At 46.1% G+C, this 27,763-nt stretch overlaps 2 protein-coding genes across 3 annotated transcripts; both read left to right on the forward strand.

Annotated features, from left to right (window-relative positions):
* The first annotated feature begins 2,379 nt into the window (after window positions 1-2,379).
* On the forward strand, window positions 2,380-9,105 carry LOC127596476 (uncharacterized). The gene is made up of 4 exons (XM_052058994.1): window positions 2,380-2,735; window positions 5,150-7,597; window positions 8,121-8,289; window positions 8,744-9,105. Exons 1-4 carry the CDS (start codon window positions 2,667-2,669, stop codon window positions 9,103-9,105), a joined length of 3,048 nt encoding a protein of 1,015 aa, XP_051914954.1. The 5' UTR covers window positions 2,380-2,666.
* Window positions 9,106-9,801: 696 nt separating this feature from the next.
* LOC127593474 (BCL-6 corepressor-like) lies at window positions 9,802-22,149 on the forward strand. Of its 2 annotated transcripts, XM_052054964.1 has the most exons (8): window positions 9,802-10,002; window positions 13,201-13,463; window positions 16,213-16,314; window positions 16,463-16,629; window positions 17,618-17,763; window positions 19,266-19,343; window positions 20,528-20,681; window positions 20,853-22,149. In XM_052054964.1, exons 2-8 carry the CDS (start codon window positions 13,206-13,208, stop codon window positions 21,682-21,684), a joined length of 1,737 nt encoding a protein of 578 aa, XP_051910924.1. In that variant the 5' UTR covers window positions 9,802-10,002; window positions 13,201-13,205; the 3' UTR covers window positions 21,685-22,149. The 2 variants fall into 2 exon arrangements, with proteins under 2 accessions (XP_051910924.1, XP_051910933.1); XM_052054973.1 differs by lacking the exon at window positions 9,802-10,002 and having other exon boundaries at window positions 13,212-13,437.
* The last annotated feature ends 5,614 nt before the right edge of the window (window positions 22,150-27,763 follow it).

The following is a 27,763-nucleotide window of genomic DNA, read 5'->3' on the forward strand; positions in this document are numbered from 1 at the left end:
CGGCCGGCAGGCGTCTTTAGCCGAAAAAAAATGACCATGTACAGAAAGGCGTTTTGGCCGAAAAAAAACCAACCATGTAAAAGAAGGTGTTTTGAGCCGTAAAAAACGACCATGAAGAGTAAGATGTTTTTAGCCAAAAAAAACAACACCAATGTATCAAGTAAGGCGTTTTTCGCCGAAAAGAATCCACCCATGTATAGTAAGGCGTTTTTAGACCCAAAAAACGACCATGTGTAGTAAGCCGTTTTTAGCCAAAAAAACAGCATGTAGAGTAAGTTCTTTTTAGCCGGAAAAACGACCATGTATAGTAAGGCGTTTTTAGCCGAAAAAAAAACGACCTTGTAGAGTAAGGTGTTTTTCGACGAAAAAAACGACCATGTATAGTTGTTGTCCGTCCACCCTCCCATCTATCTTCTCATCCCCTTGTCCTCACAAGGGTCGGGGTCGGGCGGGTGTGCTGGAGACTTCCGTGGCTGTCTTCGGGCCATCGGCAGAGGGAAGGGGGCTAAAAACGCCTTACTATACATGGTCGGGTTTTTTTCGGCTAAAAATGCCTTACTATACATGGTCATTTTTTTCGGCTCAAAACGCCTTATTATACATGGTCGGGGTTTTTTTCGGCTAAAAATGCCTTACTATACATGGTCGTTTTTTTCGTATAAAAACGCCTTACTATACATGGTCGTTTTTTTTCGTCTAAAAACGCCTTACTATACATGGTCGTTTTTTTCGGGCTAAAAACGCCTTACTTTACATGGTCGATTTTTTGGGGGCTGCAAACGCCTTACTATACATGGTCATTTTTTCAGACTAAAAACACCTTGCTATACATGGTCGTTTTTTTTGTTGTTGTTTTTTGTTAAAATGCCTTACTACACATGGTCTTTTTTTTGGGCTAAAAACGCCTTACTATAATGGTTGTTTTTTTTTCGGCCAAAAACGCCTTACTATACATAGTCGGGGTTTTTTCGGATAAAAATGCCTTACTACATACACATGGTCATGATTTTTGGCTAAAAACTGCTGACTACATACATGGTCGTTTTTTTCTGCTAAAAACGCCTTACTATATATACTTTACATGGTTGTTTTTTTCGTCTAAAACGCCTTACTATACATGGTCGAATGCGGCCCACATCGTGGATGCCAGACGTGGGCCACTGCAGGACCGTCATTCATTGAGGTATATGGGCCGAGTGTACGTTCCGTGTCTGGCCCAGAGCTGGGCCAGAACAATTTTGCTGCCTGGGCTGTTGTTGTTTGTTTCGATGAGAGACATGTCTTACTACTATTCAAAATACGGCTGCGATCAAGCACAATGTTTACACCATTGCAGGGGCAACATGAACAAAATGACACCAAAAAAGTGTTTTATTTTTTTTCTTCATATGTAAATTGGTTAGCATTTGGTCATCAAAAGCGAGGGACAAACAAACAACACGGACTGCCCTCTGCTGGGACACGCTAGTTAAGATTAATTACTTTTCTGATCGATATGTGCAGGTGGGGGATGTGTGCGCAACATCGGGACATGAAATGACACAGGTAGTAATAAAGTGTGTGTGTGTGTGTGTGTGTGTGTGTGTGTGTTTTCAATCACAGATGTTCAAGCCTCTAAATTCAATTAAACAGCTCAACATGGCACAAAGTGCAGCTGCCATTTTGTCACATGAGAGTTAAAAGCCTTTGAAGCAATGCCTGCCAACTTTGCGGGCATTGCTTAGGGCAGATACATCAGTACCGCATATAAAATCGCTTGAAGTATGATAGCCTCTTTTTTGAACGTCTCGACTCTCACGCATGCGCAGAGGAGACCTGCAAGTGGCCTATTTGTGAACCGGTCGGATTACTTGCTGCAATTCTCCATTAAGCCACGTGAAGGTGCTAACGTCACGTATTGTGGTTTACCTCGTGCCACGGGACAGAAAATAGGCAGGCAATTTGACTTTTTAGACTAAAGTAGAGGGGAAAAAGGACTCTTTGTTTTATGATTCTCCCTACAAAAACAGGTAATAGCTCATCATATGATTCCCCTCATCAATGCTATATATAGTTACATATTTTATTTGTCATATCATTTTTTTACTGTGTTTGATGCAGCCCCTGTCACGGATACTCACGCACCAGCGAAACAGTATTTAAAATACATTACTAACATTTTTTTTAACAATTGAATTAAGACTGTTACATTTGTATTTCAATCAAAATCTAATCACAGATACGCAGGACATTTCAGAGACTCTACTTTATTCTTTTTAAATATACCGCTGGAGTGAGTACTTTCGCCACCTCCAGTTGCCTTGCGCTATTTATTTTGAAAGAAAGGCCGGAAACGTGGCGTCGCGCGAATCATTTGACGGCAGAATCAAGCGAGGTTGAAGTCAAGCGAAGAGGAAGAGCTAACCGGTGCACGCACGCGCGGGCAACTGCTCGCGCGCGCGCACGCAGACGTAACACAGCAGTCATTACCTCGACAGACTCATTTCCTATTTAAAAAAAAGATAAGCCTTCCATTCGGATAATGTTTTTATTTTTATTTTATTTTGATATTATCAAGTTGGATTATTTGTTATGAGGCGGCACACTCAAGCAGATGTGTTGGACGGACGCTTCCCTTTTTTTGGAGGGGGGGCTGACGAGCGCTTGCGCGTACCCGTTTCCTAGCGATGACGACAGAAGCGATTATTTTGGCACGTGTGAAGACAAATCCGACGTTCCGCAGCGAAGACAACACGGTGAGTTGAACATTTCATGTTGAATGTGTCAAGTTAACGTGGAAGTTTTCAGTCAGGTTGTGTTGGTACAACTTCGGTTTACTCGTTCGGCAGAGGCGCATCTAAAATCCTTTGATGATGGAAAGGGGGGGTTGAAGGGGGGGGTTGTCTGTCGGCATGGTGGCACGCTCAAATAACATGCACAATATAAAGAGAGAAAAAAAATCACAACAAAGCGTGACTAAGATATCTTTCTGATGCGTGACATTCCTGCTGCGGGTGTTTTTACCCCCCCCCCCCCCCCCCTGATAATCCCGACACCTTTTGTTCTTAAAATGTAAACTTCGGTCAAGGTCGATTTTGATTGTTGATGTGGCACTAAAGGCTGATAAGGTGGACGTCAGTGGTGACGTCATTACGCACGGTGTGTGGGCGGGGGCAGTTTGTCAGAGAGAAGAAACTGAACAATGTCACACCACATTGCCAAAGAAAAATGGCGGTCACTTCGCAAAAGTTAGCACAGCGCTCACACTTGATGTTTCACTCGATATTTTCATGGGATAACACAAGAAATGACACTTTGCCGCAATGGAAAGTACCGTCAGTGTAAAGTTTGTGGAAGCGTACATTTAGCGTCCTCTCAAATAACTCAAGACGCGGCCCTTAACGATGAAACCGCTGGCAATAAATAAACGCCACGAGCTAATTTAATATAGCATATTCCTAGTTAGAGCTAATATTAATCCCCGCCCAAGATTGACACAGCCGCTAGCGCACTTTCAATCACTTTATTGAAACAAACGGTAACAAAATAACATTCTCGGAGGTGCGGTTGACGTCATGATCGTGTTGCGAAAGTGTCCGGCCAACCAATTTCGGCCATCTTGCTCATCTTCAGAACGTCACAGTGGGTGAACTGCGGCTCGGCGCGTGAAGCACTCATGCAGCCGCCAGACAAACATTTGCACGTGAAAAAAAAAATGACTGGGTTCAGACAAAAGGTCTCTTCAAAATTGCGCAACAGATGCAGATGTTAACATCTCCCCCCCCCCCCCCAAAAAAAGCTGTACTGTTGATTGAAAGTCTCATACTGATCTTTGCCTTCAGTCGACAGGAGAAAAAAAAATTGGTTTTGCTTGTCCAAGACTTTTGAAAGAGAGTACATTTGAAAATTTTGTAGCGTCTTCTGAATAAGAAAAACCAAAAAACAAATATCGATCGTTGCGATTGTGAAAACTTTCACGGACCGTTAAAGCGCAGAGCAACCGGGCTGTGAAGAGCGCAACCTCTCGACTTTTTGGTTGTGTCCGCATTGTTGCGCATGATTCTGCGCTACCTAGTTTAGAAATGACAAAATGCTCCAGCGGCCTCACTTTCAGCTTCCATTAATTACAGTTAATTGCCCAGTGGGGGCTCATTAAATTGCTCGGAGGACAGAGTGTTAATTAGACGATTGAAATGAAAAGTTTTTTTTCGCACAAAGACTATCGAGCTGGAGTGCAAAGCGTTTTTCCCCCGCTGTGGTTTGCGTACATAAAAAGCCTCAGAAAAAGTAACTGCCACCCCCCCCCCCCGCCCCCGTACTCCCCGCTTGTTAAATTACAAATAAGCTGTGAGAAACGACAGTTTTGGGAAAGCAGAGTTTAACTTCACAGGCAACACCCGAGCACCAACATTTGTTGAATCAAGAAACGACATCAATAGAATCCGTCAGACAAAATGACGATGATGATGTCAAGAGACAAAACGCATCAGACAAAGACATTCAAGAGGAAATCAGAAAAAACATTTACCGTATTTTCCGCATGAAAAGGCGCACCGGATTATGAGGCGCACCTTCGATGAATGGCCTATTTTGTCCCGTTTTTTTTCATATACTGTATTGGGCGCACCGCATTAAAAGATGCAATCTACAATGCATCCACCAGATGGAGCTGCGCTCAAGGAAACACCCAACAGAACGATCAGATGTCAGTGAAACGTATTGAATAAAGCAGCGACACAGTTCACATTGACTTGTTGACGTTGACCTCTCTTGCCGCCGCTCGATTTCCGAGTTCGACTGCGAAACCGATCGCCTGAAATTTGAACTCTGCGTTGTCAGCGGGTCTCGAGCAAGGAGCCATTTTGGGGTTGACATATTACCGTAATGTCCTTACACAATGCGCATCGGATTTTAAGGCGTGCTGTGAGCTTTTCAGAAAATGGAAGGCTTTCAGGTGCGCCGTTTTGTGCGGAAAATACGATCTTGAAATCTAAAATTGGACCGCAGAGCAGACAAATTGGCCTTGATCATTTTAGTTTCTGGTATTTCAAAAATGTCAACACGGGCGGAACGTTGACGACGCGTCTCCGCGTTTACTGCTGCTACCGACTCTTTTCTTCTTTCTTTTTTTCCTCTTCACGACCGACTTGGACTGTCACGCGTGTTGCAGGCGGACGCCGGCGCTGCTCTCCGCGTGGACCCGCTCGCCTCCCTCTGCGCGGACTCCGAGTCCGCGATGGGAAAAAAGCTCCTGAGTGAAAGCGTTGGTCCACCGGGTCAGCAACCCGCCCGCGCGGATCCGGCCCACCTCGACGCATCCGTCCCGCCTCCTTATGGATTCCGCAAGACTCCGTCGGCAGAGCCGCAGAAAATCCCGCTTCTCCCTTCAGCCGCAGGCGTCGCCACAGTCGATGGCAAGCCTCGGGATTGGGGTCTGAATAGTATCGCCAGCTTCCTGAAAATCAGCCCTTACGCCGCCGCAAGCATGTACCCCTTTCTCGACATGGCGTACAAGGCCGCGCTCATGGCCCCCCCTTCCCCATTCCTCTACCAGCACTTCGCGTACCCGTCTTGGTGCCAGATGCCGGAAAGCGGCTCACCTGAAGACGGACTCTTTTACTACTACGTTCCCGCGCATCTTTCTTCCCATCCGGAGCCCGACTTGCGAATGTACGCATCCAGCCCGGCCGCCGTGTCGCCTCGGCGCTCGTTACGGGGCCGTCGGCAAGCATCGGACTTCGGCATCTCTCCGCGCCAGGATTCCGCTTTTCCTTTTAACGAGCGCCATCTTAGCAAGAGTAGCGCAAACTCCTCCCTCTCCACATCTACGAACGCCGGTTCCACCGGCGACGGGAGCTTCGCTCGGGATCCGCTCAACGACTTTGTTCCTGCGTCTGCCTCTGTGACACTTCCGGTGTCGCTTCCAACAGCAGACTCCCGGGAGATTTCAAAGAGGTCGTCAGCCCAACGTTGTGGCTTTTCTCCCTTCCGCGATGGTTCCGGTTGTGGTTCTGAGCCAGATCCCCCGAAACCGACCGGCGGCAGCCCAGATCGCCGTACGACCGAGAAGTCCCCGTCGTCCCCCGCAAGGACATCCGTCGACGGAAAAGTGCATCGACTGCCGTTGGATCTGTCTGCCAAGAAGATGAAAAGCTCGACAAACGGGTTCCGGTCCAACTCGGACTTCATAGCCCGGTCGAGTTACGGGCCCCAGACTGGAGATGCCCGGTGCTTTTTTCCTCCTCCAACACGATCAGCAAAGACTTCGGAACCTCCCGAAGTCTTGAAGTCTTTGAATTTGGATCAGGGGGCAGTTGGCAGACCGTCCTCACAAAGATCTTCCGAATCCTTCTCTTCGACGCAGTTGGTCCGAGGTCAAGACAACCAGACAAATCTACGCGAGCCACGACAGCCCAACGTTGAACCGGGATCGACTTCCGGAACGATCCGCGCTGACTCTTTTGGTTTAGGCTTCGGCAATGGCTCCCTTCTTCCATATTTGACGGCGGACGAGGCGTCCTTGCGGCGCATGTCCGTCGTCTCAGGCAAAGGCGCCGTCCACCGCTACCCCGTCCTCCTTGGCCAGGGCAGCGGTCTGACTCGCACGCCTACAAAACAGGGTCCGCCACACGGAGAAGATTCCCTGGCTCCTGCCGCCACCTTCGCAGACCCCAAACAAATGTCCGAAACACGTCATGGAGGCCAAAACCGAAGACCGAGCCAGACCAGGAAAGCCGATCCCGAGCGCAGCCGACGGGCTTCAAAGCAACCCTTCAAATCTTTTTGCGATAGTGTTGGCGAGAGCGTCGTCGCCGTTGAAGACGTCGATGAGACTGGAGTGCGACGGGGCGTCCGAGCCCCCACGTTCCAACCGCATCCTCTTCGTCGCAGGTGTTCTTCGCCCGCTCCCGCCCCCAGCAAGGAAATCTCAACGGAAGCTTCTCTTAGTCCACCTCCGGAACTGCCCGTCCAGCAGACGTCGCATTGTGCCCGAACGTCTCCTGAACAGTTCTCCAAAAAGAAGCAAACCGGAACCCCGTCCGGTTGTGACGGCTCGGCAAGATGCGGACGTGGTGCCAATGGACTCGATGAAGGCCATGACGAGGACCAGCTGGATCGGAGGCCGTCTTGGCGCACCGATGCTAGTCAAGAAAGCGCTTACGTCCGCTGCAGTACCGCACGGTTCCTGAACGATGCGACTGTTGGACGCACTTCTCAAGCGGATGGTCCGGTTTTCACCAGGAAGACGACGACATGCGGCGATACACCTTTGCAGGTGCCGGCCGACGTAGTCGACGCCGACAAAGAGTCCTGCGTCTCCATCGTCCAAAGGGAACAAAACTCGGCAGATGACCGCCGAGGCGTTGATCTCAGGCATCCGGCGTACGGATGCGCCGTCGGCGAGCGCTTAGGTCAAGATCCTTTGCCGGGAAAGAATTCCGGGGTCGTCTTTAGAGACGGCGAGAAGAACAGCTCGGATATCATGGACGTCCAAGTTGCTGAGGGCAAGGATACTCGCATCAGCACCCCCGCAGAATCCTTTTCTGGCTCTTTGGACAGTCGAGCAAAATATGAGACGGAGGAATCTCGTGCTCGCCCTCGTCAAGAGCGGTCGAAGGTATGAGCCATCTTTTTGAAAATCCAATTGATTTGACGGGCCATTTGTCCAACTTGCAAAGTCGAAACTTTGGAGATGAGCAAGCAAAATGAGAATGCCGATCTTGATGCTTCAGATCAAGCGTGATCGTTTGATTAGGGAGTCCTAAGTCCTAAGTACAGCTTCAAAATGGAGTTTTGTGCTCGGTCTTTTGTTTGTGACAGAATTTCCTCGCTTGATTTTCTGTTCCGATGCATTATTGTCAATTTTCATAGTTTCATTGAAGTAATTGCGAATTTTAGTTTCTCGGAGGCGGTCATGAACGCCTCTCGAGTTGAACGGACGGAGCACAGCTCCATCTAGTGGATGGACTATAGATTGCGTCTTATAACGCAGTGTGTCCAATACCAACATCACATCATTTGCAATTGGAGATCTTCTTGCAGCTCCTCAGAAACGTACTTTGCGCGCTTTGGTCGTCCACATGCCCCCCCCCCCCCCGTTTCTGCTTCCGCCTGCTTAAAGAATGCTGCCATTTTCTCAGCCGAAGGAAAACCAGGACGACGAGACGGCGGCATCAAGGGAGGCCGAGCCGGCAGACGGCCCGCCGTGCGACGCAGGCGGAGCTGAAGGGGGGTGGTTGGAGCTCTGCCGACAGAGCGAGGGGAGGGGCGGAGGCCCCGTCCCGACACTCCGCGTCGACGCACAGAAAGGTAAGAGGAAGCCCCCCCCCCGCCCCCCAAGTGAAACGCTTGCCACTCCTTCGCCGCCGCAGGTTGACCTATCTGGAACCGCCAGTGCCACCCTGCCCACCATTTTGCAAATGTAGACTCCATTTTAACTCGTTCCCTCCCAAAGACGTTTTTAAACGTCATTTCAGACTCGGTCTAGAAATTGGACACCGTTCCCTTCCGGGCTGCGTTGCTCGAGTAATTTCGCACTTCTCTCACCCTCTCAGCACATGCGGTGACGCGCGCCACGCACACGCAACATTTCTGCACTCATTCCTTCATTTTCACCCCCCACGTGAATCGACAAACGGGACACCACGCTATTCCCACTTGGCATTGCAATTTCAGTGGTGCGAACCGTGCAGGTGAAAATTGAACCCGACAGGATGTCAGGGTTCGTAATGTGCGTTGATATTTTTTTTTTTTCACCATGCAGATGCACAAGCATCAAGCATTTGCGTCACGCCGGAGCACCGCCGTGCCAATGACCTTGTCGGCAAGGATGGCTGCTCACCGGAGAAGGAAGAAAGGCAAGAGGCTCCTCCCGTCACCGGCGTCGCTGGATTTCACTGCAACAAAGCGTCCTCCGTGACGGGCCTGAGCGATTTGGATCCCGACCTGGCGACAAACCACCAGCGCGTTTTGGGCCCGGAGCCGTTTCACCGGTGCAGCATCAGTGGTCGTTGGGTGAAGCGAAGAAGAACGCAGGACAACGACGGTATAAGCAGAATTGCGTTCTTTTCAATCGACAGTCCATTGATCCGTTGGCTGACCCAATTTCGAGTTTTTTTGACTTGATAGTCATCGCTGGGATTGATCCTTTTTTTTTCTCTCTCCCTTCTCTTAACCCTCGTAGTCCACCACTTGCGATAAATGCAAAATTATGTCTTTGAATCAAAGGCAAAGGCATTCGGAAAAACACGAGAGAGCTGAAACTTATGGAGGGGTTCTAAAATGGCCTAAATTTCATGACGTCACCGGCTGATCATTCTCAGGCATTGCAGCAATAATAAAAAAACGTTTTGATTCCGTAATCTTCACAATTGACATATTTTGCACCATAGAGACCCATTATAATTCATATTTTTGAATGCATCGTAAACCTAATGTGTAAACATGCATTTCACGCCATTTTTACGTCAATCGCTTTGTTTTCGCTTGGACAGATGCAAGGAGGATCGCAAATGAGTTTGCCTTTTTGCAGGAGGCTTCAAACCGATGCATTTGACATGAACACGTCCGGTCGGGATTGGTAGTAGGGCTTGGTTGGGACCTCCAGACACCATTTTTTTTTCCTTTTGCAAAAAATAAAGAATAAAAAATCCCAAAGAACTAATAAAAACTATATATATATGGATAGCACAGATGCCTCTGAACATTTTGAGTGTTTGAAAAAAAAGAATGTATAACACAACATACATCATTACAAAAATTGTAAAACGCGTAACTTAGGGTTTTTTTGTTTCGAAGGACCTAAAGGTTAATCAAGGTTTCCAGTTATTTCAATTCCTTCCAAATGGGGAAATAGCATTTGAATTACGAGCATGAACGACTGTAGTTTATTACTATAGTTCACCCGTCACCTTCTTTGCACAACAGATGTGACAGCGGAGGACGTGAGCAAGCAAAAAAGTTGCGACGAGCTGAATGGCCCCCGGAACAAAAAGCCCCGTCTACCCAATGATGACGTGAAAGGTAATTCAACTCCCGTCCGCAACCCCTTTACAGACAACACGCCCCAATGAATCCCCTTCAGCAACTCAAGTGTATTGCGAGAGCATTTTAAAACAACCCCCGCTAATATAGAAAGTGCCGGACATGGGGCGAAAATTATTCAGACAACAAACAATTAAAACCATCTATTCATGACAAAGACGGCAAAAACTGTGAAACCAAAAGAATTAAGTCTCAAGAATCAAGAAAAATGACTATTTTGTGACAATTTCTACAATTTTTGTAGATATTTGCATGTCATCTTTAAATCAAAGGCAAAGCATAAATATTGTGTGATATGAAATATTCCAATTCATGTGTTTTATATATATATATATTTTTTAAATTAAATATATATACAGTGTATATATATATATCCATCCATCCATCCATTTTCCGAACCGCTTAATCCTCACTAGGGTCGCGGGGGGTGCTGGAGCCTATCCCAGCTGTCTCCGGGCAGTAGGCGGGGGACACCCTGAATCGGTTGCCAGCCAATCGCAGGGCACACAGAGACGAACAACCATTCGCACTCACACTCACACCTAGGGACAATTCAGAGTGTTCAATTAGCCTGCCATGCGTATTTTTAGAATGTGGGAGGAAACCGGAGCACCCGGAGAAAACCCACGCAGGCCCGGGGAGAACATGCAAACTCCACACAGGGAGGCCGGAGCTGGAATCGAACCCGGTACCTCTGCACTGTGAAGCCCACGTGCTAACCACTGGACTACCGGGCCGCCTATATATATATATATATATATATATATATATATATATATATATATATATATATATATATATATATATATATATATATATATATATATATATAAATATGTTTTGGTCATAGCACAGTCCCGTTTTTATTGTCCATAGAGGGCAAAAAATACAAAGAAAAAATAAGAACTGTGTATGTGTATGTATAGCGCTGAATGCCACCGAACATTTTGAGTGGTTGAAAGTAAAAAAAAATATATTCAAGAATAACTTAATAATTTTTTGTAAATTTTTTGTACTTTTACAATTTTTGTAAAATGTGTATTTGCGTTATTCAACATTATTTACATCGACTGCAGCACACAGTTAAAGTAAGTTTGAAAGACGGGCATCCAGGGGGCAGCAACGGGTAAAAAGGCTTAGTTCTCGGTACCTCTAATAGCGTTTGGTCCACAAACCTGACGCACCGGGCAGGTGTGTCGGTGGCGGACGAGTTCAGAGAGGTCAAGAAGGGACGAGGCCATTTCAAGATTTGAAAACTAATCATAGGGATCTGAAAAAGAACTCTAAAACGTGCAGGGAGCCAGCGAAGAGAAGCCAGAGTAGGAGTTGTGCGCTCCCTCTTACGAGTACCAGCAAAGAGGTGAGCCGCAGCATTTTGGACCAACTGGAGACTCTTAATGGAGGACTTGGCTGACTCCACAGTAAAATGCATTACAGTGATCCAGCCGGGATGTGACGGAGGCATGAACGCCGGTTTCAAAAGTGCTCACAAGAGAAAGGAAAGGCTTGACTTGAGCCAGCTGCCTCACCTCACCGTACGTTTTCTCGATAATAGCAGAAAGTAACCTCTTGTCGGGGTTCCTACGTGTGTGAACTCTCAATCCATCTCACAAAATGTTGACATTCACTGGCAGGCGAGCAGGAATATTTCCAGTTCAATGTTCGAGGGAATTCACCCATGACGGAGCTCACGCTCCCGAGGGCAGGAAATGCGTCCGGCCGATTAATAATTCATTCCTGGTAAAACAACCTCAGGCTGCATTTACGCGTTTCTGCTTTCTTTTTTCATGCCATCCGTCACCTGCTGGCTTGCACTCGGCATCGGCGTCTTGTGGGAGCTTGCAAGTTTTGTCCGTGAGGAAGCGTGTCGTGGAGATTTTTCATTTTCAGTCGACAGCAAGCGAACAAATGAGATGGACAAAACCGGGTGGATTTTACGGCTTATCTCATATTCCGCAAATGCAATATTTGTCACGTGTGCAAGGTGCTGGTGGTGGTGGTGGACCCCCGAAAAGCAGGCAGGAGGGAGGAGCAAGGTGTACTAAAGGATTGTTTTAAAACACAAAGAAAACAAAATTCAATAACAATCATAGTCCAAAGTAGCAAACAAAAATAGCAACTGAAGCTAAAACAGAACCGTGACCAAAACATGACAGTAGCAAAGAGCAAACAATGAGCCGACAATGAGCGTTCGGGCTGGGAGTCCTTTTAAAGCACAAATGACCTAAAGACCAACAGGTCCGCAGCTGCAGCGGGAGCCCTACAGTGCCACCTGTTGGTCCCAAACCGAATCATAACAGTAAAAATGACTCAACACTGAGTGTTCGGACTGGGAGTCCTTTTAAAGCACTAATTACCTAATGACCAACAGGTGCGCAGCTGCAGGGGGGGCCTTACAGTGCCACCTGTTGGTCACTAACAGAATCATGACAATATTAATCAGAATGTTGTTTTTTTGGGGGTTTTTTTTGACTAGTGGGGCTGCAAAGAACTGATAATTTTCAAAACATTTTTTGGGGTTGACTTCCCCTTTAACCTTTTATCGAACAGGACCAACGGTATGAAATACAAAATAAAAGCACTGGCAAGGAGCATGGAGCAGATGTTCACCCGGAACTCAACTGCGTTGAAAATGCACCAACCTGAATTGCTGTCATGGCGACTTGCGTCACTTTACTAGGCCACGCCCACATGTCAACACATACATTTGATGACAGTATGCAAGACTTTTGGTTGAGAGTGATCCCCCGCTGTAACACCCTTCATCTTTCACGGCTTCACTTTTTCACACATTTTTTTTTTCCCCATATAGATCTTTTTGAATTCATGATTTTTTTCTGTGTTCTGCATCCTGATTGGCTAAGGGACTGCAGACGAACGTAAAACAATCTCCGCGCCTCGTATCACAGCTTGCCAAATTTTCTCCATGACAAAACCCACAATGTTGACAAAACGGTCCGTATTATGGGATTCCTAAAAACACATTTAAAAAAATATATATAAAATTAAAAAAACATTTTTTAAAAAATTATATATATTTTTTTTAATTAGAAAATTGTTTAAAATAAATAAAATTATATATATATATATATATATATATATAAAATTTTTAAATTTTTTTTTTTAAAAATTATATATTTTAATAATTGTGAATTTATATATATTTTTTCCCATCAGTCCACATGTCCTTGCCTCGCGCCCCGAGACAGATGGGCAGTTCTAACCTCTGGCAGTCGTCCCACGTCGCCGCATCCTGCCTCCAGGAGAAGCGTCGGAGGAAGTTGAAGGAGAACCGCGGGGTGTCGTCACTCCTGGCGCTCTCATCCGATGACGACCTCGAAAAGCCCGCGGGGAAACATCTGCGCAAGACCAAGCACACGAGCGAGGCGGCGGAGGAGGCAGACGAGGAAAGAGGTGATGGTGAGGGCGGGATTGTGCGGGTGAGTAGTGAAAGGGAAGGTGAACCTTCTTCAGAGTGGTGTCATTCTTCTGGAAGAGCGTCGATTTGCTCTTTTTATACGCAAGCAGCTATAGGACAATTCTGTGAGCAGGCGCCTTATAGATATAGCGGTGACAGAATAATCGGACTTATAATCATTTTTCAATCATATTCTATGTTTGTGGAATATGAGTAAAGCAGTGGCGGCCCGGTAGTCCAGTGGTTAGCACGTGGGCTTCACAGTGCAGAGGTACCGGGTTCGATTCCAGCTCTGGCCTCCCTGTGTGGAGTTTGCATGTTCTCCCCGGGCCTGCGTGGGTTTTCTCCGGGTGCTCCGGTTTCCTCCCACATTCCAAAAACATGCATGGCAGGCTGATTGAACACTCTAAATTGTCCCTAGGTGTGAGTGTGAGTGCGATTGGCTGGCAACCAGTTCAGGGTGTCCCCCGCCTACTGCCCGAAGACAGCTGGGATAGGCTCCAGCACCCCCCGCGACCCTCGCGAGGATCAAGCGGTTCGGAAAATAGATGGATGGATGGAGTAAAGCAGTAAAATCCATTTTTGTCCATGTCCGGGGGGAGGGCGGCAAATTTTGCCGCTTGCTGTCGACTGAAAATGACATCACAGTTGCTCAGGGCTGAGGCAACACCCAATCATGGCATAAATAATTATGGAATAGCATATAAAATAGCATCTAAAAAAAATGCAGGTTTTTGGTGGGGCTATTGCGCCCCCTAGCCACCGGAGAAGGGCAATCTCTTAATGTCTGGCTAAATGTGTTGCTGCATCATTTGTGTTCACAAGTTTTTGTGGAAAAACCTTATTCCGAGCGTGATTCTGATGCTAGGTTTGTTCGCACATCCGTGTATTCTGCGCATTAAGCGAGCAGATTTTGTGAGACGGTGGAGGCTGCTTGTCATCTTCCACGTTAAGTTTGACAAACTTCAAGTGGGCGTAGTTTTAATCGAGCCAACCCGCTACCCTTTTTGAAGAACCGTTTGCTATCCGCCAAACCGCACGTGCCCCACTCAGGGATTGCAGTCACGACATCACGTGTTTCTTCGCAGCACTCTCCCGTGGTTTTAAGAAAAAGGTCACCTTGAGGACACATTTTTTTGCTCACAACACACCGCAAAAGAAACACGAGCGAGCTTCAGCGCATTACTTGAAAAACCTGCAAGTCGGGGGTGCTTGTAAGTACCACCATACAAAAGATCGTACAAGCAATTCCTTCTTTTTTCTGTTGTTTATCAGTGTGTGTGTGTGTGTGTGTGTGTGTGTTCCATCGTCTGCTTGTGCTTTGTGACAGCAGCCGGAGAAGACGTTTCCTCTGGCAGAATGAACACACACACACGCGCACACGCACACGCACACACTTTTCTGTCACTCTCCACCGACACACAGACGCGCCCCTCCAGGGCAAAGCTCGTATCTTGTCTGCTGATGCGCAATGGCGAGCGGCCCCTGCACATGGGCGTCTTGCGCACGCGCATACACGCGCCACACGCGCACACGCCACGCGGCCGCTAGGCAGCAGAATTAGTTGCCGGTGTCGGCAGCGCTGTGATGTGGATTTTCAACAGACACAACATCCGGAATGTGACACATTTCACCACAAGTTTGGCTTAGCGAAGTCCGATTAGCCTAACGCTAACAAACAACGCAAAATGCGTTGCGTTGCGGCGTTTTAATCATTCATGGAATGGATATTTGGACAGTGGCCAACAGTAAAAGTTTTTTTTTTTTTTAAGAAATATGAATAATGGGGTTTGTGCAGCATTTCAGTAAATATCAAAGCTTTGGTGATGCAATCCTATTGGGCAAGGTGGCGTACGAAAGCATTGCGGTGGTGAGAACATGGATACGGTTCAATATTCATGAAAAGTTCATGCGTAGTTCATGCATCAGTGCAATGTTCTTCTTGTAATAAAGCGTTATTTTGCAATTAAAGTGCCCTTTTTTTGTTTTTACGTTGTTAGTTTGAGCTATAGAAGCTTGCTCTCTCCAGATTTGACCATATATTAGAATTTCGGCTGCATGACGTCTCAGGGAGAAAAAAAAAAAAATTCCGCCTGTCGCAGAACCTAACCCAGAGGTGGGTAAACTACGGCCCACGGGCCGAATCCGGCCCGTTGGTCTTTTTAATCCGGCCCGCCGAAGGGTGGTCCACAATTAAGGTTCGATGTGAATGATTGCATTCATTTCAATTGGACTTGTAATGACAGGCGTTTCACCGCCAGGTGGCGCATTGACTTGACGTTGCAGAACAGGGGGCGGGGGGTCTTTTCGACCACTTAGTACCTGATCACGACCCATCTGCAGCAATGCACAGGCTAAAATAGGTCATCAACAACACTGTTGTCATTTTAAAAATATATTAATACAGTAATTTCATGCTTTTGTTCTGTTGATGTTTGATATGGACTGTCAACAAATTTTTTTTTTATGTAACATAGCTCGTGCTGACCTGGCCCTTCTGTCAAATTTTAAAAGTCAATGCGGCCCCCCGAGTCAAAATGTTTGCCCACCCCTGACCTAACCCTTAATTCATGAATAGTACTATATGTATCAAACTACACATGTATTACATATTATGGCATTGCTTTTATATTGTTATTGGGAAAAGCTGATGTGCTCGAGAGGGTAGATGTGGAATCAGCGCCAAAATATTTGTCTTGCATCTATAAATTTAAAAACTGCTAAAAATTTGTGTCATACGTAAATGATCTCTTTGTTTTGGTGTCTTGCAGGTTGCCTCCGACTCATGCTCGCCACCTTTGCAGCCAAGCTTTGCCGTCGAACCTGCAGGAGACGAGACGCCGTTGCAGCATGACGCCCGGCCGGGACGCGAAGTAACTAACGCCGGTCATACGTGTATATTATCGATCACTTAACGCGAAAATGAAGCGTATTTGATGGCAAATCGTAGAAACGCTAGAATTTGAAATATTGACGATGCTCTCTCCTCATTGGCTGTTGTTGGGTCTTGCCTGTGACCAGGAGGGGGCGCTCGACTGTCTGCAGCAGAGGCTCTGCAACATCAACCACAGAGACGATGCCGGCTATTGCGCCCTGCATGAGGCCTGCACTCGAGGCTGGCTCACGATTGTGCGCCACCTGGTGGCGCACGGGGCAGATGTCAACTGCAGCGCTCAGGATGGAACCAGGTAAAATGCATGAGATTCTGCTCACAAGTCAAGTCAAGTACTTTATACCAGCGGCAACAAAAGTGAGTGCGCGCCAAAGTGGAAAAAAGTCCAAATTGGGCCCAACTAGCCATTTTGCCTCCTCGGGTGTGAATAGGCAGCAGATTTGTTCAAATGGTGTTAACGCTCTCACATTCAATGGAAGTCCACTGTTGTAACTCATAAATATAATATTTAATTATAATATTATTTATATTATATATACATATTATTTATTATTATTTATATATGTTATATTTATATTATTATTATTATTATACATTTTATTTACATATATATATATTATAACTCATGGCAAAAAAAGGATCTAAAAAGACAAAATTGTTGCTCTATGTAAAGGTGGCCTCAGTGAATAAAATGTATTCTTATTAATATAAATAAAAGGTATTATTAATAAATAATAAATAATATAAATAAAATGCATAATAATAATATCAATAAATGTTATATTTATTTATATTATTATAATATAAATATAATGTATATAAATAATCATATAAATAATATGTATATATAAATATTAATTATTTATTTATATTATAATATGCATATTACAATAATATTTATAAATGTATTATAAATCAAATGTATTATTATTACAAATAATATGACCACTATTATAATAAAATGTATTATTATTACAAATAATAAATTTTATTATAAATAAATGTGCTTATGAATAAAATGCATTATTATTATTATTATTATTTCCAACACCTTGAAATTGAGGCGCAGCATTCGGACCAAGAGCGTGCAGGAGTTCAACAGGCCCCGTCACGTTGGACCGAAAAAAAAATCGAGAGAATGTTCAGAGCGTCACATCCAGGGGGCTGTAAAATACCGTACATCCATGAGTCGTGTTCAGCTCCGAGCAATTCGGGATCCAAAATGTGCATGTCCTGCATGGCTGTTCCATCACAAGCTGTGTCCTCTTCCGTCTTGCGGTCAGGCCGTTACATGACGCTGTTGAGAACAACCACGTGGAAGTGGTACGTTTCCTGCTGGCCTGCGGCGCCGACCCCACCCTGACCTCTTGCTCCGGAAGAGGACCAATAGACATGACCGGCAGTGTTGCCATGGAAACCTTCTTAGAGGGTAGGACGGAAATGTCAACGTGTTTGCTGTCTAAGTCCGGGTTCACATTTGTCAGGGTCGGTTTAGCTTAAACCAAACTAGTGCGATTGCTATGACATTTAGATTGTGAACGTCATCATCGGAATCCCATTGCGCACCAAGCAAGTGGAACGAGACCACTTGAGAAAGGGGGTTTGACAGATGAAGATCTTTGCATGCCAGGAAGGAGCTAAATTTAGCCGGTGGTGTTGTTGGCGGAACTTTGCAGAGGAGAGACGTTTTTTGAATGATAGCGTGAATTTCAATGATAGTGTTTAGGGATCATAGTTTGTGCACACTAGTCCATCGTTTGTTGTGGGTATTCAAGAAGCCCCCACGATACACAAGATGTAGTGTTGTAACAGTCATTTGATGTAGAATCCTCCATAGCAATGTCTTCGGAATTACTTTGCAGGAAAATTTTCACCTCATCGCCAATTGTCTGAGCGGGAGAGGCGCGGGAGAAAGGAGGTGAAGTGGCAGTAAAACAGGCCAAAAAAAATCTAAATTTCAGCGGTTGGGGCAGGGCAAGAGAATAGCATACTGGATATGTTTTAACCACAAAGTAGCTCATGAGCAAAAAAAAATGTGGTCATAAATATATTAAATGTTGAAATGAGTTTCAAGAGTACCTCCAAAGACACATTTGGATGTATTGGTAAACAAACAACAAGTTCGCTCAGTATCAGGTGGGATCTTTTTGTCTCTTTCTGTCGTCCCTTGTTTGATTTTATCGCAAGACGCCATTTTAGGAACGAAGGTGACGTCACATCAGTGAGCGGGCCTTCCCTTGAACCCACCAGTCGCGACTTATTGATACGCCAGATCATCATTGTCGTTGTCCTATACTGTACATCGACATATATGGCGCTGAGGGGGCTGGACTCGTACCTCAAATCCGCGATCGCTGTTCGTTAACCAGTAACCACTAAATCCATTTGAAGTACTAATTGTACATTTGCAAAAACCTCATCGTAGACAATCCAAGAATGTATCATTCAATTTTAACGGGACGATAAATGATTTGCACTTTCATGGTGCTTTATCGAGCCTCCGATTCACTTTTTCACTTTTTTGTTTGAAACATTTCGAGGAAATGCTACTAATGGCAACGCGCAAGATAACGACATACTCGCAGAAGCAACAGTCGGAACGTGCGGGGAAAAGAACAAGCGAAAAGTGCCGCAGCGTGCGTGCGTCCGCTAGCCTGATTACAATTCACCGCCTGTGTTTGTTCTCTCCCTCCAGAGGCTTTTAATGAGGCTTGGCTGCTGAATCTCAGAGCAGCTTACTGCCGCGCGCGCGCACACACACACACACACACACCTGCCGACATCTATCTTCTCTCAGCAATCAGCCCCCCCCCCGCCCCCCCGTCTGAACACGCCCATCTCTCAGTGTTAGCGCGGCTCCTTTTGTTGTCTTTCCGGCGCCGTCGTCTCGGGTCGCTAATGGCCCCCCCGTCTGTCTCGCTCTCTCTGCAGAATATCTGGCTGATCTCCAGGGAAGGCCGGAAGGGGATTCTGGAATCTGCTGGGATTTTTATGGCAGTTCCGTGTGCGGTTCGTTTCACACAATCACACAAAATCGCATGAAGGGCTGCCGCACGAACCGAAAACGCTTTGAGGGAATCGGGCACGCATGAGATCGTGAGGCCAAGTGACATTGAGAAATTCCAAGTGGAAGTCAAGTCCAAAATTTTCTTCCGAGCCGCTTGATCCTCGCGAGGGTCGCGGGGGGTGCTGGAGCCTATCCCAGCCGTCTTCGGGCAGTAGGCGGGGAACACCCTGAATCGGTTGCCAGCCAATCGCAGGGCACACAGAGACAAACAACCATTCGCACTCACAGTCGCCCCCTAGGGACAATTTAGAGTGTTCAATCAGCCTGCCACGCATATTTTTGGAATGTGGGAGGAACCCGGAGCACCCGGAGAAAACCCACGCAGGCCCGAGGAGAACATGCAAACTCCACACAGGGAGGCCGGAGCTGGAATCGAACCCGGTACCTCTGCACTGTGAAGCCCACGTGCTAACCACTGGGCTACCGGGCCGCCCCCAAATATTTTCTTGGCACCGATATGTGTCCTCACGGGTTTAAACCGGGTGTTCTTATAACTTGCTTTTGAAGAATAAGAATTAAGCAGATATTTTCATCCATGGAGGGGTGTGGCTATTTTGACACTCTACCGCCCTCTGCTGTCAACGGAAATCGACGTCAAAGCGTCTTCGGGCTCGCATTGCAAACGACACAGTTTTCTGGGTTTGGTCACGTGACAGTCACAGTTCAATCAATTCATTCACCGATTCATAAATCCGCTTTATCCTCATAAGGGTTCCGGGGGGGGGGGGTGCCGGAGCCTATCCCAGCCCGTTTGGGCAGTAGGCGGGGGACACCCTGAATCGGTTGCCAGCTAATCGCAGGGCACACATAGATGAACAACCATCCACGCTCACACTCACACCGAGGGACAATTTGGAGTGTTCAATCAGCCTGCCATGCATGTTTTTGGAATGTGGGAGGAAACCGGATTACCCGGAAAAAACCCACGCATGGAGAACATGCAAACTCAACACAGGGAATTGAATTAAACTACGGTCAAAGTCCGCACTCAGTCATTTGACTGTTGGTGTCACCTCCATGCTCCTTGTGAGTGTCTTCATCTTGCGTTGGCGCGCTTGACAGAAGGAAATGTCAAGATTCTGACAACATTGTTTTCCTTTGTTGGTGATTCCTGCGGATTTGATAGAGCCATCCACTGAGGGCGGAGTTTACAACATCCTGGCCCACCCGCCGGGGCCTGAAGAGGAGGACGAGACAGAACGGCGGCTCGGAAGGGAGGAGTTTGAAATTGAGCAACCGCTGCTTCCCTGCTACACCCTGCAGGTTTCACCGGCAACGGGGTAAGTGTCGCTGTCTGACGACCATATTTTATACATGCATGTCACATCCCCGGGTTGGATTGCTGCTCCAAACCTCCATGAAGCGTCTTCAGTTGCTCCACAATGCTGCCGCTCGCCTCTTTGACTGGTACTTCTCCGCTTGCCTACTCTTTCTTCGTGTCCCCTTTCCAGTCCTCGGAACTGGCTCCTCCTCCGCGACGTCTTGGCTCATCTTCAAATGACAGCTCACACCTTCCGTCGCCTCTTCCCGCATGTCGAAGTTCTCACCATCCCAGAGGCCGACTTCCACCGCCAGACATCGCTGTCGCAGCCTTGTGCGCATCCTGCTCAACGGGCCGCCAAGGACTGGCTGCACTTAGTGGAAGCTACGCCGGAAATGTCCGCCGTGCTCGGCTCCTCCATCGAATTTGTGAACAACCGGGAGCCGCCGGTTGTCTCGAACGTATCTCCAAGGCCGGCACCACCACCATCACCACCACCATCATCATCGCCGGGTGTCCCAGTTCCCCCATCACATGCAAGCGACATGACAGTGGAAAGGACGGCAAATGCGAGCAGCTGTGTCACACACAACCAAGAGATCATCAATACGTTGGAAGCTAAAAATAATAAGAATAGCGGTCCTTCCTCAAAGACGGACTCCGTTGCGTGTGAAGTGCAGCACTTGCAAAACAGAGTCACAGTAAGTACACACTGTGGTTCCGAGGAGCACTCGCAATGTGGCGAAATCACCGATGCGCACGCCAGCAATCGCAATTCTCAGAACGAGGACGGCGAAGTCGTTGGCGAAGCCTTTGATCAGAAGCGTCCAAGCTTACATGACCTCAGCGGTCAGACTGTGAAGATGGACGCCGCGTGGCGAAGACACTTGGCAAATGTCAGAGTTCACATCAGGGACTTGGGGATGGAATTTGCCGCAGGCCGGACCGCCAGCAATGTGATGGATTCCAGGAAGGTCACTGAGAGCAAAGCAACTCAACTCAAAAATCAGCCGGGGAGATAGGATGGTTACAAATGACCCCTGACCTTTGACAAACATTTTTGGGAAGGACGACATTCTTTTTTGGACAAAACAGCCATCATCAAAATCAATCATCCACCAGCCATGCATTCATTCCTCCATTTTCGTCATTCGGGTCACGAGTGAGCTGGAGCTGATCCCAGCCGACGTTACACATTTGACTGGTCGCCAGCCAATCACGGACCGACCGTCCAACCAACCCATACGAGGTGCTTATGCTGTACATCATGTACACAGTCAATATTTATGAGTGTGAACAAAATAATCGTTATGCTCTGTATACTCTGTTGGTTGTCAGTTTCATGCGATTTCAGTGGTAAATTTGTTCCAATTCGGGAATGTCGTTTGCTATATTGATGTGGTTTTGTATTCTGCTCCCCGTTGACTTTTTGTGCCACTGCCCAACTTTATGCCTCATCGAATAAACACAAAGGAGCAGAAAAGGAACTCGTTTGCATCAGACTCTCTAAAACAGGCTTGTTTGCCAGTCATTTGTCACCACAAAAATTGGGTCTTTAACATATCAAGCGCTACAAATTACCCAGCTAACCCAGCTCATCTTTCATGTTGTTTGACAGTGTACAATGTTCCTGTCGATTAGGAGCTAACTGTGGCACTGTTAGCACGTTTACATGGATAAATAGATAGATAAAAAGCCAGCTAGCTACAGTGCCCTCCATAAGTATTGGCACCCCTGGTTGAGATGTGTTTTTTAGCTTCCAATTATTTTATTTTTTTTCTAAATAATATGGGACCTTAATGGAAAAAAAGAGAAAAATCCAACCTTCAATACAAGTGCATTTATTCAGTGGGGAAAAAATCCCACATAAAGAAATAATTATTTGACATCAAATAATGTGTGTCACAATTATTAGCACCCCTGGTGTTAATATTTTGTACAACCCCCTTTTGCCAACAAAACAGCACCTAATCTTCTCCTATAATGTTTCACAAGATGGGAAAAGACAGAAAGAGGGATCTTCAGCCATTCCTCTTTGCAGAATCTCTCTAAATCATCCAGAGACCTGGGTCCTCTCCTCTGTACTCTCCTCTTCAGCTCACCCCACAGGTTCTCAATGGGGTTGAGGTCAGGGGACTGAGATGGCCATGGGAGGAGCTTGATTTTGTGTCTGGTGAACCATTTCTGTGTAGATTTGGCCATATGTTTAGGGTCATTGTCTTGCTGAAAGACCCAGTGACGACCCAGCTTCAGCTTTCGGGCAGAGGGCAACAGATTTTGATTTAAAATGTCCTGGTATTTCAAAGCATTCATGATGCCATGCACCCTAACAAGGTTCCCAGGGCCTTTGGAAGCGAAACAGCCCCACAGCATCACTGACCCACCCCCATACTTCACAGTGGGTATGAGGTGCTTTTCAGCATGCGCATCTTTCGTGGTACGCCAGACCCACTTAGAGTGTTTGTTGCCAAAAAGCTCAATCTTGGTCTCATCTGACCAAAGCACACGGTCCCAGTTGAAGCCCCAATACCGCTTGGCGAACTCCAGACGCTTGCGTTTATGATTGTGAGTGAGGAAAGGTTTTCTCCGTGCATGCCTCCCAAACAGCTTGTTGGCGTGTAGACAGCGCCTGATGGTTGATTTGGAGACTTTGTGACCCCAGGATGCTACCATTTGTTGTAATTCTGTAACAGTGAGCTTTGGAGATCTTTTGATTTCTCTTACCATCCTCCTCACTGTGCGTGGTGGCAAAATAAACTTGGCTCCTCGTCCAGGCTTGTTTACCACTGTTCCAGTTGTTTTGAACTTCTTAATTATTCCTCTCACAGTGGATATGGGCAGCTGCAGTTGAGTGGCAATCTTCTTGTAGCCTCTGCCTGACCTGTGAAGGTCGACGCACATCTGCCTCACTTGTATGCTGTGTTCCTTTGTCTTTCCCATGTTTAAGAGTGGATAAGAGAAATGGCCTCGGTGTCACGTCATATTTATACCCCAGGGAGACAGGAAGTGATGAATTACTAATTAAATGTTCCTACATACTCTGGTAAACTTTGTAAACTACTGTAGAAATGACAGAAATGCTTCAATTATATTTATTTCCTGGGAATTGTTAAGGGTGCCAATAATTGTGGAACAGGTGATTTGATGTCAAATAATTATTTCTTTATGTGGGATTTTTTCCCCACTGAATAAATGCACTTGTATTGAAGGTTGGATTTTTCTCTTTTTTTCCATTAAGGTCCCATATTATTTAGAAAAAAAATAAAATAATTGGAAGCTAAAAAACACATCTCAACCAGGGGTGCCAATAATTATGGAGGGCACTGTAGCTTGCTAGCCATGATAGATAAAAAGCCAGCTAGCTAGCTTGCTAGCCATGATAGATAAAAAGCCAGCGAGGTAGCTTGCTAGCCAGGTAGATAGATGGATCGGCCATTTGTTGAGCATAGAGTAAGTTGAGGGGTTCTTCGTTTTTGAATGGATAGCTTTACTTTACGAAGGGGTAAATAAAAGGAGAGGTAGATGGACTCTCATTTTTCATGTTGTTTGACAGTGTACAATGTTCCTGTCGATTAGGAGCTAACTGTGGCACTGTTAGCACGTTTACATGGATAAATAGATAGATAAAAGCCAGCTAGCTAGCTTGCTAGCCATGATAGATAAAAGCCAGCTAGCTAGCTTGCTAGCCAGGTAGATAGATGGATTGGCAATTTGTTGAGCATAGAGTAAGTTGAGGGGTTCATTGTTTTTGAATGGATAGCTTTACTTTACGAAGGGGTAAATATAATAAAAGGAGAGTTAGATGGACTCCGTTTCCACACGTCTGCACCGAAATACCGAAAATAAATAATATCTAAAACACTTCCTGCTTTCCTTATCTTTAGCCAATCAGAATAATATGATGCTCGAACATATAATGCTAATTAATAAAATAGCATAAGCTTAGAATAGTTAGCTGGTTAAAGAATCGGTGATGAACGTCCATTTATGGGCTCACAACCTCAGATTTTTCCCTAAGTCAGAGGTTGTCTTTTTTCATTCCAATTTTTGACGACAAATGCAAGTTGACAAATGTGGTAGCATTAACCCAAGCAAACAGAAAGCGTAGGCATTGGCGTCGAGGCAAGTTGTATCGGCTTGCTGTCTAAGCTAGGCTAACCAAAGCCTTCCTTTTGTCTGGCGGCGTGTATGTGTGTGCGCTCGTGTGTGAATATTTCAAGACTGCGAGCCTGCGAGCGGGGCCATCATTTATTGATTACGGAAGAAGGAACGCTGAATCGCTTTCCTGCACGTAGGTGTGTTGCCTGGTATTTGACGTGTGGCTCAAAGTGTTGAAACAACTACCACAGAAGCAGTTTTTCGATGTTAAAAGAAACTTCTTAACTCATTCAGTACCAGCCAACTCTGGACCAAGTCTGAAAAGACGTTTAAAAACGTCTTTGGGAGTGAAAGAGTTAAAAATCGAAAAGGGCTTTGATGACCCAATGATGGAGATTTGGTTCCCAGTCTGCCTTTTCTGAAGCGTCCAACTATAGCTTCATCTTCGACAACTATTCACGACATCCTTTCAATTTGACAAGTTTATGTCGTTATTTCAGTACGGGTCAGGGCTAGCGTGTCGCTTTTATAGCATGTCTTTTGAACCGATAAAATAATTTTAAAGTTGATGTTGACCGTGGCATTAACAGCTCGGCGTTAACGAGAAGGTCGCGTGACCGCTTGTTTGGGCTCTTAAAGGTCATCTTAGCTGTTAGCGCAACGGGACGCTAGCAAAACAAGCAATGAGTGGAGGGTTTGTTTTTTTGGTGGGGGGGAGAGCGAGGATGTGTTTAAATGAGAAGGAGAGAGAAACGTGGAGGAGTAAAGCCAGACGGTTTCAAGCTTCCCTTTTTTTTACTGACACACAAACACACTCTCACACATGCATTGTCGCACATGTTCCACCAAGACAAGGTCACTCTCTCACACATACACACACACCTTCATGCTTCACTTGCAAAGCTTTTAACACAACTTTCTCTCTTCCTCTCAGACATTTGCTCTCTCGCTCACTCCTGCTCTTATCTGACCTGCCCGCTCTTTCATGAGGAAAATTAGGAAATCAATTAGGCCCCCCTCCCTTCCTCATTTCCTCCCCCGACTTCCTCCGTCACACGCCCTGATGGTGGTGGAACAGACGTGACATCACAGTGGCGTTTTCTTCATCTGCTGCAATGGCAAACGACCTCAAGTTCTTAAGATCCTGATGGAGGAGCGGCTGCAGGTGTCAAACTCAAGGCCCGGGGGCCAGATGTGGCCCGCCACATCGTTTTTGTGGGCCCATGACAGACAGCAGCTCAAGCATGTCAACTTCCATGATACTTTCTAAAATGTTGACCAATTTTTTTTAATTTTCATATCTAATAAATAAGAGCTATATTCAAAACATTTTCTTGTGACCAAACCCTCACGATAGTTACTTCAACAAGAGTTGAATCAACAGTTATTCTTGACTTCTTTATATGGTTCCAGTCTTAACGCCTCCCCCCCTCTTTTTTGGGGGGTGGGGGATACAGTACTTGCTACTTGTTCTAAGAACATTTTGGCTTGAATATTATGTTAATAATATGTAACTTTATGATTTTTACTTGTCATTCTACATTTGTGTCCTTCTCAGTGTGGCCTTAATAGACCTCTGTAGAATTTCCTTGGGGACACGTGATGTGGTGGGTCTCCTTCCTCCACGAGCAGTTTTGTCAATTTTCAACTTGGTGGAAAAATCTCACATGTGCACGAGTGTGCGCGCGCACACACACACACACACACACACACACACGCACACAATCTAATTGCCTGTGTGTGTGTGTGTGTAGCGCATTATTTAAATTGGCTGGAGGGGAAACGAGACAGACAGAAATCTCCCTCGGTCTGTCCCACCTCCCCCAGCTGTCTACTCGCTCTGTCGCTCGCCGCCTTTGTCCGCCATTCCTCTCGTCCGCCCCCCCCCCCCGTCCGCCCCTTCCTCGCGTCGTCCAATTACGTCCCTGTCGCTGCCTCGTTCTTCATCCCGTTGCCAAGGGCTGTCACATTGAGCCGTTGACACGCTAAACTATTTCCAGCCATGTGCATTAATAGATGTCGACAAAAAAAATGCTGCGATGGGCACAAGAAACATCGACACATAAGCTTTTTGTCCAACAAGGAGGGAGGTCAAATGTCTCTCGGGAAACATTTCAAACCTAATGGATGGTCAATCACACTTTTATCTCCGGTTGAAAACTATTGCGTGACTTTTCATTTCTAATTCCACATTGAGAAATAGAGGATAGTGGGATCACGTGACAAAAACAGTGTGAAAGAGAAAACATGAAAAATTGGGGTCGGCTTCCCTCACCCTTTACAATATCTATCCATCCATCATATGAACCGCTTTGTCGTCAGGGGGGTCGCGGGCGTGCTGGGGCCAATCCCAGCTTGTCTTCAGGGCACCGAGAGACAAATACTTGCCATGTGGCTCGCGACAAAAATGAGTTAGAAACCCCTGCTGCAGACCAACGACCATTCACAAACAGACATACATGATGACAGGAGCATCTTTTTTTTTAATGAATTCTTTCTGACAAAGTCTGCTCTTTGTGAAGTTAACTGAATAAGTCAAAGCAAAAATTCAGCTGAATGACGGCTCCTTTCTCGAAAACAAAGACATCTTAAATCGTGTCACCTTTAGTTCAAGGCCACCATCCGTCTATTTTCAACACCGGGCGGTACTCGAACCTATCATGCTGAATTCGGGCGGAAGGCGGCCTATTAACGGCATTTCACTTTATTTTACACTTGTTTGACTTTTAATAATGTGAAAATGTTATTTTAAAAAACGAAAGGCCGTTACAGGTACTATAATTTCATACTGGTGAGAGTATGAAATTAGATTTATTCAATGTGCAGTGTATACGCACATACTCAGGTCCACTCTTAAGTGCAAAATTGGCTCTTTATGCTGCGTGGTCACACTGCCGCCTGCTGGTCGACGTTAATCATCACATTACCAATCGCCCTCACCCTAAAAATGCTGTCATTCACTTGCACGTTTGTTTATTGGAAGTTTCAAAATTGTAGATGTCT

This window comes from Hippocampus zosterae, chromosome 2 (assembly GCF_025434085.1).
Source record: "Hippocampus zosterae strain Florida chromosome 2, ASM2543408v3, whole genome shotgun sequence".
In the NCBI taxonomy this organism is placed as follows: Eukaryota; Metazoa; Chordata; class Actinopteri; order Syngnathiformes; family Syngnathidae; genus Hippocampus; species Hippocampus zosterae.